The sequence below is a fragment of the Pygocentrus nattereri genome, chromosome 27 (genome assembly GCF_015220715.1).
Source record: "Pygocentrus nattereri isolate fPygNat1 chromosome 27, fPygNat1.pri, whole genome shotgun sequence".
Taxonomy (NCBI): domain Eukaryota; kingdom Metazoa; phylum Chordata; class Actinopteri; order Characiformes; family Serrasalmidae; genus Pygocentrus; species Pygocentrus nattereri.
This window is the reverse complement of record NC_051237.1, coordinates 8,133,878-8,148,834: the sequence shown is the minus strand read 5'-3', so window position 1 is coordinate 8,148,834 and position 14,957 is coordinate 8,133,878. Positions and strand designations below refer to the sequence as shown.

The 14,957-nt window shown below is 38.8% G+C and overlaps 1 protein-coding gene across 1 annotated transcript in view; it reads left to right on the top strand.

Annotated features, from left to right (window-relative positions):
* gabbr2 (gamma-aminobutyric acid (GABA) B receptor, 2) overlaps positions 1-14,957 on the top strand; it is a 267,114-nt gene that overhangs the window by 141,153 nt on the left and 111,004 nt on the right. Inside the window, exon 3 of the mRNA XM_017694665.2 lies at positions 229-399. Within this exon, the coding sequence (XP_017550154.1) occupies positions 229-399 (171 nt within the window). The remainder of the gene's footprint in view (positions 1-228; positions 400-14,957) is intronic.

Below are 14,957 nucleotides of genomic sequence, written 5' to 3'. Positions count from 1 at the left end.
TGTTTTTGAGGGGTTATATCTGAGCTCATTAAAAATAGAGGAAGTAGTGCTTGGAGATGGTTGTAGAAGCATGTCAGTTATTATTTTGCAAAAGGTCCGTTAAACGTTTTTCCAAGAACTGTAAATTCAAGCCATAAACTCTTTATAAATCTATATTTTTAAAAGTAAAAGTATGTAAGTGATTTGGCTTGTACTAAAATAGATTTTCTCTCTTTCTGTGTTTTGCAGCTTTCTTTTGCGGCAACAACTCCTGTCCTGGCAGACAAGAAAAAGTACCCCAACTTTTTCCGAACAGTTCCCTCAGACAATGCGGTGAATCCAGCTGTGGTGAAATTCCTCAACTACTACAACTGGAGCAGAGTTGGCACATTGACCCAAGATGTCCAGAGATTTTCAGAGGTGAGTCTAAAGAGCTGTGTGGCTTATAAAGAAACCTGTTAAACCAGTGTTTTTGCAAACTAAGGAGGACAGAGCAGTTAGAGTGAGACTGCCTTTTTTGTCTAAAGCAGGTGTATAATGATTGGTTCTTTTTAAGTATGGGCCATTTTTGCTTATGTCTTCTCTTGTGTCCTGTTTTGGTTCATGAATCATGAGAGTGGAAACAAGAATGAGGAAATTCTGAGTTATCTGTGAAATTAGGATTCAAGCATATAAATGTCCACTTCAGGAGTGTTTGATGTTTCTTTAAAAAGAACAGTCCACATTCCAGCTGCCTGTTTGATGTAGGCATGTTTGTTTGGGCCATATTTTTGCCAGAAACAGTGAAATTAAACAAAAAGGAAGCTTATGATGTTCCATGACTGTTCTTGTCATAAATCTACTTGCACAGATGTACGCAGAAATTATGGGCCAGCATTTATACTGCGGATATAAGTTTGTTGCTTTCTGTCTCAGGGTTTTCCTTTTTTTATAATTTATTCATTTGTGAAATCCATCTGCTGCCTGATTAAGGTCTCTCTCTTTTGGGAAATGAAATGTCCAAGAGTGACGCATACACTATATCACTCAACGCAAATGGTTGCTGCTCCACACTCTGTGGAAAAGTGATTCTAAGAAATATGAACCACAGTTTTATCACATGATGAGTATGGGAGGGTGTTCTGCAGTAGTGCTTTGGTTTATTTTGATGTTAAGACTGTCCTTTTGTATGCAGTATAACTGATGTTATATGATCAGGCTGTACATTTTATTGACTTTGATTAAATGAAAAAATAGGGCAGTGTACCATATTACTGTATGGTAAGTATGGTGTAAAGATTTTCAGTGCACTAGAATAAGATATACGCTAGTTTAGAGGTTTTACACAGCGTGCTGCTTTAATTCAGTATGCTGCTCTAAAAGTCAGTATAGTCTTTTGTGATTATAAAAAGCCAAGTTGCTTTGTCCAATGCTTCCAATGCTTGTCCTGTGCTAGCACTAGAATTAGCACTAGTCAAACACTACTCCTCAAATACCTTATTAAGGCTTTCAAATCATTTTTACTATTTGAATATTCATCAAATACAATGAAGAAAATGATCATTTGAATGTAGAGAATGTACCTTTCAATGTTTAAGCTACCTCTGCAACAGCTCCTAAGCCTGTTCCAGGCCAGTTAGTAACATTATCATACACGACTGCTACCAAACGTAAAGAAGAAAATACAATTGCTGACCATAAATAAACAAAACAAAACAAAAAAAATCATTCATTTATTCATCTTCTTAAACTGCTTGATCCAGCTAGGGTTGTGGTAGCCGTAGGGAAAGCAGAAAATCCCAGGCAACCTTGTCCCCTGCGACTTCCTCCAGCTCATTCTGGGGGATACTGAGCCGCTCCAAGGCCAACAAGTCAGTGCCCCAATCTGGATGTTTTGTAGCATCTGCTCGCTGTCCAATGAAAAACATGTATCTCCATTTTTTGCGATTTTTCCTTTTCTGCGTCATTTGAGCTCAGCAGTTGCCCTTTACATTGAGTAAAAATTTAATGATGATTGGTCCAATAGAAATGGTCCAGAATTCATAGAATAAAAACTTTTTCCATGAGCTTACATTGAAAGTAAAAAACATTTTTGACCTCTCCTGTAAAGTTACGGTATTGGAGATGCTTGTTCTTGGACAGTGACGATATTAAGTATAATCAGTTACCATTGATACAAGTAATAGGAAGTGAAGTGAACTGCTAGATTTTTTTGCTACATTCTGTATGTGCACACTTTCGCTCACGCAGCTACTTGAGCTTATGATAACAGCATGATTTTATTAATGTGGGAGATTTAGTAGGAACGTCATTCTCAGAGATGTGAGAACATTTTTGCTAACTATCTTGTGACCTCCATGAGTTTTTAGCTAGCATTTACTGCAGTTACCCAATACATTTTCCACATCTTGTAAAAATGTATTTAAATTTTGAAAACATCTGAATATTTGACAAAAAACAAAGGGAAAATTTGGAAGGCTGCCATTTTCAAAATGTATAACTGCAAATTTGATTATATGCTACATTAGTCATAGTTGTCCTAAAACATTTTTTGTGGAGATGCTAAAAATGTAGAGCTCATGAGCTGAAGGTCTGGCATGCTACATTCAGCATTCAAGTGTCAAAAAAGAGAAAAGAGAAGATTTGAATACGATTATCATGCTTGTATTGTAATTGCAATGTTGGACAGAAAACTGGAAATTAAAATCATTCAGCTCTTCACAGACTTCAGAAGCTGAATCTGAATTAATTTAAAATAATTTGAATAGTTAAATATAGCCATATCATCTGTTTACTGAGTTTTTTGATAATGTATACACACTTACGCTCTGAGAGACTGACCAGTGTTCACAGTGTTAGCTGTCAAAGTCAGTTGCAAAGTTTTTCCTTAACAGAGTGAAATGAAGCCCAGCATGCATATCACATCACGCATTTGTGAGGTCAGACACTGATGTTGGATGAGAAGGCCTGGCTCGCAGTATCTGCTCTAATTCATCCCAAAGGTGTTTTATTTGGGTTGAGTTCAGGACTCAGTCAAGTTCTTCCACACCAAACTTGTTCATTCATGTCTTTATGGACCTTGCTTTGTGCACTGGTGTGCAGTCATGTTGGAACAGGAAGAGGCCATCCCCAAACTATTCCCACAAAGTTGGGAGCATTGTCCAGTCAGACAGGTACTGTTCTCCTGGCAACCATCAAACCCAGACTTGTCCATCGGATTGCCAGATGAAGAAGCGTTATTCGTCACTCCAGAGAACACATCTCCACTGCTCTAGAGTCCAGTGGCGGTGCTTTACACCACTGCATTTGACGTTTTGCATTGCACTTGGTGATATAAGGCTTGGATGCAGCTGCTCGGCCATGGAAATCCATTCCATGAAGCTCTCCACACATTGTGCTTGAGCTGATCTGAAGGCCGCATGAAGTTTGGAGGTCTGTAGACTCTGCAGAAGCTCTCCACACATTGTGCTTGAGCTGATCCGAAGGCCGCATGAAGTTTGGAGGTCTGTAGACCCTGCAGAAAGTTGGCGACCTCTGCGCACTATGCGCCTCAGCATCCGCTGTCCCCACTCTATCATTTTATGTGGCCTACCACTTTGTGGCTGAGTTGCTGTCCAATTGCTTCCACTTTGTTCTAATACCACTGACAGTAGACTGTGGAATATTTAGTAGTGAGGAAATTTCACGACTGGACTTGTTGCACAGATGGCATCCAATCAGTGGTACCACGCTGGAATTCACTGAGCTCCTGAGAGTGACCCATTCTTTCACAAATGTTTGTAGAATCAGTCTGCAGGCCTAGGTGCTTGGTTTTATACACATGTGGCCATGGAAGTGATTGGAACACCTGAATTCTATGATTTGGATGGGTGAGTGAACACTTTTGGCAATATAGTTTATGTCCGCTAGAGTCTGACTATCATAGCTGTGACTGGTATTTCAGAAATACTCCAAATATAAGAATGTCTTGATTGCATTGAACAAATATGAGACTGTCTTGAGAGCTTGCTAGTTGAACACAATCTCTGTGGCTGTGGGGAATAAGAAGTCTCTGAAAGAGTAGCAGAAACGGTAAATCCCTTTATCTTGCTCAACATGATGGAGTTGCAGGGCTTAAACAGACAGAGGGGAAGGGTCCGATCCCATCAACCTGGCAGAGGAGGACAGAAGCCTGATTAGCACATTATGCTAGTGCCACACTGCCACCATCAGCTGTGCACCAAAGCACGGTGGACAGCTACTCAGCAAGATCTGACATTTCAGAGCAGGAAAGGAGGTCATGTGTTGTTTTATTCAAATTAAGACGCAAAGAAGTTGACGTTAGCTGTTAGGCTTATAGTGTCTCTGGCCATTTCTTGGGAACGTGTTTGGACAGTGACTTGCACAGAGACTCTAACTTGCTCAGATTTTTGTAACCTTTATTTATATTTGATACAGCCCCAGAGACGTTGTTGTGGGGAGCTGAGGGAAGAGAGACAGAAGAACCATGTTGAGACTTTATAGAGCAACATGAGGGTTGGTTCCCCATTTAAGGGGGCAGTTGCAGTGGTCAGGGGAAGAGCAGAGTTCTTACAAACTGCAGTGTCCAAATAATAGACAAGATCCCTTTAGGCTCAATTTGAGGTTTCAGCCAGTACATTCCAGATGTTACTGGTGTGCTGTGCTAGCCTATATAAGAGGCATGACTGAGGTACTGCATCTCTCACATACCCTTCAAATTTGTTGGTACTACACTGTCTGTACAAAAAATACTTTCAAAAGTACAACAGTTATCTTATGCTACATTCGCATTACCATACAGAAGTAGAACAAATCAGATTTTTTGCCTCGTGACTAGGATTTTATGTTGAGAGCTGTGTGGACACACAAATCTGATCTTTTCAAATAAGATCAGAGACACTTTAAAGTGTGGTTCAAGATTAGATACATAACCGATTCATGGCGACATTAATGAGAAAGATTAGAATTGATGTGGATTTTTTTCACTGCACATGTGCCATCATTTAGTGTTACGGAGTCAGATGGAGTTAGTGCTAGTAAACGATGCAAAAGTAATTAATCTGATGCTTTTTCAGCTTGATCTCTCTCTAATAATGAACTGCTGAAACCTGTTTAGAGCAAATTATCTTCATGATGAAGTTTTGTTCTGCTGGTTAGTTTGTTGTTCATGACACGCATGGTTCATTTACGTGACGTTATTAGGATGGTGGGTCATTTCAAGATACAGGTATGTGCACGTTAATGACAGATTTGAGTATCTTGCCTACATTAATGTGAATCATCAGATCTGGGCACCAAATTTGACTTAAGCAGCGAGCCTTAGGGTCCAGTTGTGTACCTTAAATAAGTTTTAAATATACACGAGTTTCACTTTCCCAGATAAAAGTGCATATTTGTACTTTTCATATCCTAACATTTTAAAAGAGAAAAATAAAATGAAAGTATTGAATCAAGAAAAGGTTTAGGAAGTCAGGGTAACTAAAAAAATGTAATTGCAATCAAATATAGTACAACAATGTTTCCTAACTGAATGTTTTAAAGATGTCCACTTGAGGGTACCACCCAAGTGACGTGCAATAATGCCCCAGTGACAGTTAACCACCTTTTACCGCCTTTTGTATACATAAGCTAACCAAGTATGTGAATAACAGAAGAAATGGGGAAAGAGGTTTACAAACCATTGCACAGGCATGATAAATAAACTTCACAAGCAGTCTATATTCTGTTATTCTCTGTGCAGCAGTTAACAGTTAGCTGTCTATATTCTGTTATTCTCTGTACAGTAGTTAGCAGTTAGCAGTCTATATTCTGTTATTCTCTGTACAGTAGTTAGCAGTTAGCAGTCTCTATTCTGTTATTCTCTGTACCGTAGTTAGCAGTTAGCAGTCTATATTCTGTTATTCCCTGTACAGTATTTAGCAGGTAGCAGTCTATATTATGTTATTCTCTGTACAGTACTTTGCAGTTAACAGTCTATATTCTGTTATTCTCTGTACAGTAGTTAGCTGTCTATATTCTGTTATTCTCTGTACAGTAGTTAGCAGTTAGCAGTCTCTATTCTGTTATTCTCTGTACCGTAGTTAGCAGTTAGGAGTCTATATTCTGTTATTCCCTGTACAGTATTTAGCAGGTAGCAGTCTATATTATGTTATTCTCTGTACAGTACTTAGCAGTTAACAGTCTATATTCTGTTATTCTCTGTACAGTAGTTAGCAGTCTATATTATGTTATTCTCTGTACAGTAGTTAGCAGTTAGCGGTCTATATTTTTATTATTCTCTGTACAGCAGTTAGCAGTCTATATTCTGTTATTCTCTGTACAGTATTTAGCAGGTAGCAGTCTATATTATGTTATTCTCTGTACAGTAGTTAGCAGTTAGCAGTCTATATTATATTATTCTCTGTATAGCAGTTAGCAGTTAGCAGTCTATATTCTGTTATTCTCTGTACAGTAGTTAGCAGTTAGCTGTCTATATTCTGTTATTCTCTGTACACTATTTAGCAGTTAGCAGTCTCTTCTTCTTCTTCTTCTTCTTCTTCTTCTTCTTCTTCACTACATCTATAAACCTTCTCTGAGGTCTACCTCTTCTCTGTACAGTAGTTAGAGGTTAGCTGTCTATATTCTGTTATTCTCTGTACAGTATTTGGCAGATATCAGTCTATATTCTGTTATTCTTTGTACAGTACTTAGCAGTTAGCAGTCTATATTCTGTTATTCTCTGTACAGTAGTTAGCAGTCTATGTTCTGTTATTCTCTCTACAGTAGTTAGCAGATAGCTGTCTATATTCTGTTATTCTCTCTACAGTAGTTAGCAGATAGCTGTCTATATTCTGTTATTCTCTCTACAGTAGTTAGCAGTAAGCAGTTAGCAGTCTATATTCTGTTATTCTCTGTACAGTAGTTAGCAGTTAGCAGTCTATATTCTGTTATTCTCTGTACAGTAGTTAGCAGTCTATGTTCTGTTATTCTCTCTACAGTAGTTAGCAGATAGCTGTCTATATTCTGTTATTCTCTCTACAGTAGTTAGCAGTAAGCAGTTAGCAGTCTATATTCTGTTATTCTCTGTACAGTAGTTAGCAGTCAGCAGTCTATATTCTGTTATTCTCTGTACAGTAGTTAGCAGTTAGCAGTTAGCTGTCTATATTCTGTTATTCTCTCTACAGTAGTTAGCAGTAAGCAGTTAGCGGTCTATATTCTGTTATTCTCTGTACAGTAGTTAGCAGTCAGCAGTCTATATTCTGTTATTCTCTGTACAGTAGTTAGCAGTTAGCAGTTAGCGGTCTATATTCTGTTATTCTCTGTACAGTAGTTAGCAGTCAGCAGTCTATATTCTGTTATTCTCTGTACAGTAGTTAGCAGTTAGCAGTTAGCTGTCTATATTCTGTTGTTCTCTGTACAGTACTCTAAATAGACGACAGCTGAGCACTGCAATGCCTCAACAGACTCCTCTTACCACATACAGAGCAGCAGTAAACGCACTGCCAGAGTGTTATTGCTGTTAGAGATTGAAATATTTTCTTTAAAAATGTGTTCTCAGAAATGTTCTGCATAATGTAAGCCTGTTTTTTCTCAACAAGCACCCCTGAAACCCCACCCCAGTTATTTTGTGAGTCTGAGGTTGAGAACTACTGAATTCGCAAAATCATTGGCAGTGTGCAAGCATTGCAAATTGTAAATGTTTTCTCTGCTAGAAGTGGTCTGTGGTCAGATCATTTTCATCACCTAATATTTTTTATTCTTTTAATATTTCTTTAGGAAGCCTGAATCTTAAGGAAGCTGAACCAACATTTTTACAGATGTGTAAGTAAGGTGAAAGGCAGGCCAACACCCCCTTACTCATCCAGGGATTTGTCAAAGTAACTGTTTATTCATTTTCTTAAAACAGTGAAATGAGGTAGAAGGTTGTAGACTTTTCTCTAGGGATCATGTTATGAAGCCTGCAGGAGTTGGTCTGCAAAACTAAAATTAGTTGAAACAAACTGTTTAAAAAGCTTACCAGAGATAAAAGTTTCTGCTGTTGTGAAACCTGGTGATTTGAACCAAACCTGGTGATTTCAACCAAGTTCTTCAGTCAGAGGAGAGAAAAATAGAACTTTGTGGTAAATTTGCATCAAAGCATGATAGAAAAAATAGTGAAAGCCATGCAAATAGCCAAACATTCACTGTGAGTGATGGTGGTGGATGTTTTCCCCATAGAATCAATCCACAGAATCAAGCTATCTGTGTCCCATGTGTTACCCCTAACACTTGTGACGAGGAAGGAAGAGGAGATTACATAAGATACATGAAGACCAAGGACTCCAAAAGATCTGAAGAGATTTTCTGTGATGGAATGGTCTCAGATCTCCCAACACATTCAGCATTGTAGGAGAAGACTCAGTGTTGTTATCCTTATACAGGGAAAATCCATGAGAAATTAAAATATATATTTTTCCTTTGAATAATTTGGTTAAAGATCCCTGATGTTTTCAGTGTGAGGTAAAGCTAATAAAATAATGAAAGCATTTTGTTATAGCATTTTTTTGCTCATGTATATGAAGGGTGCCAGTAATTCTGAAATGTGCTGTATGTGCATGACCACCTCTGTATGTCTGTATGCATACATGTGCATGCTGTAGTGAAAACGGTTTCTTTTCTGTCATAATTCCAGCTCCTCCTGTGAAGTGATTTCCCTCCTGTCCTGCCTGGCTTTTGATATCTGACACATTGCAGGAGGCTGTCAGCGGTGTTGTGCCTGAGTGTCTATCAATAAGTGGATTAAGGGCTGTTTTGAATCACACTCCAGCATGCCGTCTTACAGATTAAGCCCCAATCCGCCTTTTTATGTGGCGAAAGATTAGATGACTAGGGCCTCAATGTGGAATTAAATCTATTTGTCAGGCTTTGCACATCAGGTAGGATTGTGTGTTTTTCTAAGTGTGTGTCTGTGTGTGTGTGTGGGTGGGGGGGCGTGAATGGGTGGGTGTATTGCTACTGCAGCTCACCACCCCTAGCTCTGATGAAGAGGGCAACGTCCAGTCACAGCCTGTAAATGTGTAACAGTTCTGACCTTTATTGTTTTCAGTAAAGGACTCTGCTGTCTCTCTTGCCTCTAATGCCACCTCTCTCTCTCTCTCTCTCTCTCTCTCCCTCTATGTGTCACTTTCTCTCATCACCCTGTCTGTGTGTCTATCTCTGTCTCTGCTTGTCTCTTTCTTTCCTCCTGTCTTTTTCTCTGTCTGTCTTTCTGTCTCTCTTTGTCTGTATCTCTCTCTCTTTCTCTCTCTCTGCCAGCCTCTCTCTGTCTTTTTCCCTGTCTGCCTCTCTTTGTCTACCTGTTTTTCCTTCTCTCTGTATCTGTGTCTGTCTGTCTTTCTTTATCTTTTCTCTTTCTCTCGAGCTCTTTCTCCCTGTCTGACTCTTGCTTGTTCTCTCACTCACTTGCTCCTTGTCCCTCTCTCTCTCCGTCACCATCAAAATCACAGTGACTAATTTTAGTCAGGGTTACTGGTTACTGAATTACTGCCCACTGTGACTGTGTTGTTACTGAGGATGATGAGAATGAAGAATGATGAAATTTTTAGTCTGGAAAAGAGAGAGAGAGAGAGAGAGAGAGAGAGAGAGAAAGAGACAGTGAGACAGTGAGAGACAGAGAGCGAGAGAGTCCCACCTGCTCTTTGCTTACATTACTTAAATTAGAAAGCATAAACATAAGCCATGCTGACGTAGCTGTGATTATAATTCACAGGTTCAGAAATAGTGTGCAGCACATACAGTTCATTCCTCAACTGTGTGTTGCATATTCACTGTGTTCACCAACATCCTTGCTATTGGATTTTGTCATGAATTGTGTTATTTTAACCTATAGTTTTATGTACACTCTTAAACAAGTCTTAAACAATGCCTTTAATATGCAGTAGTTATTACAGTATTATAAATAAACTCTAAAATATGCTGCATATTTGAGTGAATTAAGTGTGGTTTACTTAGGCTAAGTGTATTATTAAATTTAACATACATGATAAATGACAAACTTACTTTTAACCACATTGATTGCTAGATTTTCAGTCCTTAACATTTGTACCTAGCCAGTCTCAGAAAACATACAGATATGAAGCTGTATGAAGGGAAAGTAAAATTTCATAATGTGGGTGTTAATGTGTTAACAGAGATTAAAAGTAAAAAGTGAATTTTCTTTTCCTGTAAAGTTACTGTTTTGAAGGTAGGAGGTTTGCATTGATAATGCTAATATCTGGATGCTGATAACTATCTTTTATGTGTTACAATGACCACAAATTAATGAACATCGAACAGGGACGTGCACTGACACATGCATGTATGCACACATATTTAGTACATGACTATGCAGAAATTAATGAGGATGTATGCTTTTGAAACAGTTCATCATATGCTTCCGCTACTACATGTTCTCTTTCACACCAAGGTGCTCCATTAGTGACCTATATGATATACTCCAGTTCTTTCAGTAATGGCTCTCTATTTTGGTATGTGTGTGTATGTGTGTGTGTGTGTGTGAGTGTGTGTAAGTTTCTGCTTGTTTGATCACTGATTAAACATTCTAGCAACACAAGCACAACAGCCCAGCTTACCAAAGCTAATTGCATTCCCTGAGGAGATGACCGAAGCAAAAGTCATCCATCTCTTCCTGCTTTGATATGAGCTTATGAGCTGCCATCATATCTGTGTGTGTGTGTGTGTGTGTCTGTTTGTGCATGGGTGGGGGGGCGTGTGTGCATGCACCTCTGTTTTTGTACTCATCTGTGACTGTTGCCGTGGGAAGGCTCATTAAAACAAGCTCTAAAAATAGAAGCTTATTGCTCTAACATGCCCTTCACTTTAACGATGCATAAAAGATGTTGAACATGCCCCCCCCCTTCAAAAAATCACAACAAAAAACACACTCATGCACACACACATACACTCATGCTGTTTGCTCATGTTTGTGCCGCCACAAGTCTGAAAGCTTCCTCTGTGGATTAGAAGACGTGTTTACTGCTCTGGCAGGATGAGGGAATCCCACAGCTTTCACACAGGCTGCTACCCTAGTGAGTACATTCTTAGCCTTTTGGCAATAAATGACATATGCTACTCATACTCATTGGCAATTTTATCTAGTACACCTCCCATTCAATTGCATATAGGTTGAAAAGGATTTGCAAATCATCGTATTCTGTTTTTATTTTTTACGCAACGTCCCAACTTCATTGGAATTGGGGTTGTATGAATTTCATGTGGTACACCCCCTTTATACTAAACAGCATTATTATGTGATATGCAAACTTGAAGGTAAACAGATTTGTAACAGGTAGATTCAGAATGAATCCATGCTCCACCCACATATATATATATATATTCTCCTAGATTTCAGGATTTTCCTGGATGAGTTGTTGATGTGCTCTTTGTGAAATTTTGGTAGGGTGGCCACTCCTGGGAAGGTTCACCATTGTTCACCAAGTTTTCTCACTATTAAAGTGTGAAAAATATGCAGAAATAGAAGAAATTAGGCAGGGGTCAAAGACCTTTTTACAGCACTGTATGTTTTGTAGCAACTATTGTGAAGTTGGACAAGCTGTATGGAACGCCAAGTTTAAATTCACTGCATTTAGTTGAAATGGCCACTGAGCCTCCTTAGTTGGACTGTGGAGTTTTAGCTCGAAACCTTGCAGATTTGAAATAACAATAGGTTTGCCACCATGTTAGCATTAGCCAGATTACATGATAAAGGAACTGCTAAATCAAGAAATCCTTACAATGGAAGGTGAATGTACCATCAGGTTTGTACCAGCAAATAAGCCATTAAAATGGGTGGTTATACAATGATAAGTACCAAACTCTCTTCCAAAAACTTTGTTTTGCAGGACTAGAAATGTTCATATGAGCTGCTAGCGGGCATTGAAGGTGAAAATGGAGGGGTGAGAACCTCCTGCTATGAAAACATTTTACACCTCTCCACAAAGACATTCATGCCAAGATAAAATGGACAGCTCAACTCCAGCTTGCACACTTGCCACAATAAAAAATAAAAATAATCAAAATATAAATGTTGACATGCCTGCTCACCTACAACAAATTTCAGTTAGTTTTCAGTTTTGTGAAGCACACAGTTCCATCAAAATAAATTCAATCATTGTTACTAAAGGAAAAAATGCTTAGTTCAGCTGCGCAACCTCTACTACAGCCAGAAGTTATATTTTATGGCTGCTGTGAAAATGGGTTTGCACAGGTTTTATTATACTTGTGAAGCAAGAGGTTCTTTAGTGGCTGTCAACTGAATTTGTATCTTCAAAATATCATTGTGATTATATCACAAATATTCACCAGCACTAGTGCACTCTCATTTTACACTTGCTTCTCTTGCAGCTATCCACATAAACCTCAGTGCATTTGTCCACTGGGAGTAGTGTGACACCAAATCAAACGCATATAAAGGTCGCATGGTTGTCCTTCTGTTCAGCACAGTCAAACAGTGAGTCCAGTAGCTGTTAGGCCTCTTGTCTTGTTGCTTGCATTTGACGTAGGGCTCTTATCTGTGGAGACAGGAAACTGTAATGTCTTTTCTAGATCTGAGTGGTTATGGTTTCTGAAGAGCAAAAGCGAGTTCTATTGATCTAGCTTGTCCGCACAGTTGTTTACGTTGTTTCTTCTGCCTTTGAGTGCTGGGTTGAGGAGGTTTTAGTACCTTTGTGTGTGTGTGTATGGGTGTGTGTCCTCATAGAACAGGGATCTTCTGCAAGGCTGGCAGAGGACATGAATGGAATGAAAATGAGGCTGTAATTGATCCTGAGTAAATGTTAGCCATTTTGCCATCACTGGAAGTCTTAATTAAGGATTTAAGTATGCTCCCTCACATATGAGTTGCAAGCCTGCTATCACAATCATGATCTAGTCACAGGGATTCATTTCAAGGTCACAGAGATGAATATTGGATGGAGTATGAGGAGATCTTTCAACATTGTGTCAAAGCAAAAATGACAACCTTTCAAGCAGCATAATTGCTGTTATCTGTTGAAACACATATAAATCACCCTGAGAAAGATGGTTCAAAGGCCATTGGATGAATCTTGTCATTCAATGATCTTCCTGCACTGCGAATCACTGAAAGTGGCTATTGTAAAAAAGGGTTCTCTTAGGAATGATAATAAATCTTATTCAGGCACTGCTTTTCTTTCATACAAAACACAATGCTCCAAAAAATGAGAAATGAAATATATATGATGAGAGTTTAATAGCATAAGTGAGAGAGCAGTAAAGTAAAACGTGAGAAGACTGACTAAACTTCTCAAAATAAAAAACCCAAAAAAACAACTACTGAATTCTTTATTTAAATTCTTTAAACTATAACAAAATTCTGATAAAATAAGCATACATCAGAAGTATTGTTATATGCTTACAAGACGAAATGGGTCACAATCTGCAGTCTGTACAGTACATTTAGTATATACGTGTTTTTAATTCATCAAGCTTGTGATGTCATAACCATTAACACAATTACTTACGTCTACCCAACAGTTTAGTCCCCTGCTCTTTCACAGTGAAGTGATAAGGAGTGTTGTTATTGCAGACAGTCGGTATTATCAGAGTGGAAGATGATAAAACATTGTGTTGTTCATGGCTGTCGTGAAGTAAATGTATCACTACAGCCTTCCAAAGAATCCAAAAATTTAAAAGCAGTAGTCAGAGTTTCCCTGTCCCTGAGGATTTTAGTCCAGATGTGACAGTTTTTCCTTGCATTACAGCGTAGACTGTTTTTTTGAAAAATACAGGACTAAGCCAACCAGAGAAGAAGGTTATTGACATATATCAACACAGTAACAAAAACAGCCTACTTTATGCTAAAGGGAAAGAAAGACTGGACAATGGTCATGTAAAAGCTCATTCCAAAATTTTTTTGTTGGTGCATACAACCACAAAAGTGTTATGCATGGACATGATCAATGCAAAACATGAACCTGTTAAAAAGATGTTTAAGAAACATTGCAACAAGTATAAAATATGCTGTCCACATTGGAGCTCCTTCTCATGTGTGTTGGATCTCAGTAGGTGAACATTGTGGGATATCAGTGTTTATGTGGCAGAGCTGACATTTGTCAGTGGCGTGCAGTGTTAGCGGCTGCTGTCCTCTGTCTGCCCTCATAGCCTCATCAGACTGAGATAGCAGATCCTGCCTGGCACACACACACCTTCTGATGTCTCAACATTCTCTGTGTGTAATTCTCATGGGACGGAGCTCAGATCAGCTGGAGGCGAGTCAGGCTGGGCTGTGGGGGGGTGGAGAAGTAGAGGATGCTTGATGGAGTGCTGTGCATTTTAAAAAGGGTGGGGAAAACTACAGGTTAAAACAATGAGGCACCACCAGAGCAAGAACTGCTATTTATCACAGAGCCTAGCTGTCAGTGGAGCTTTTGATATATAAGCAGGCTTGTTTGGTTTTGTTGCAAATGGCTAGCAAATGGTATGTGAAGCAGAGGTGGGTTGTTACTAGGGGTGTAATGGTACTATCAGCCCACACTTTATTATGAGCAAACTATTACAATAAGCATGTTCTTTGACATTAAATTAAAATTACTGTGCCTTAAAGATTAATCTATGTAAATGACCTCTGTTCTCTGATTGGCTGCCCTGTATTGTGCCTTATTCAAAAAGCAGATCAGGCTGAAACACATCTTATTACTTCAACTTGAATGGGCAGGGTTAAACAGCTATAGACCACGGTAGTCATGCTGTTATGCCCATATTTGGAACTCTGGGTATAAGCTCCATTTCTCTATGGCCAGAATGAATAGGGCTTTCTAAAGAGGCCTCTGCTGCACCCTGTGTTAAATGAAAATGATTAGAATCAGATACGTTTTGTCCTGTGTATATTTTTCTCCCGAATACCACTGGATTCTCTGAATTATGAGGTGGTTAAAGAGCTATAATACTAATATTGCGACATGTGAGCTGAGGCTGCTAGACATCAATTTGATGTCGCTAAGCTACAAGAAACTAAGGCAAGCTGT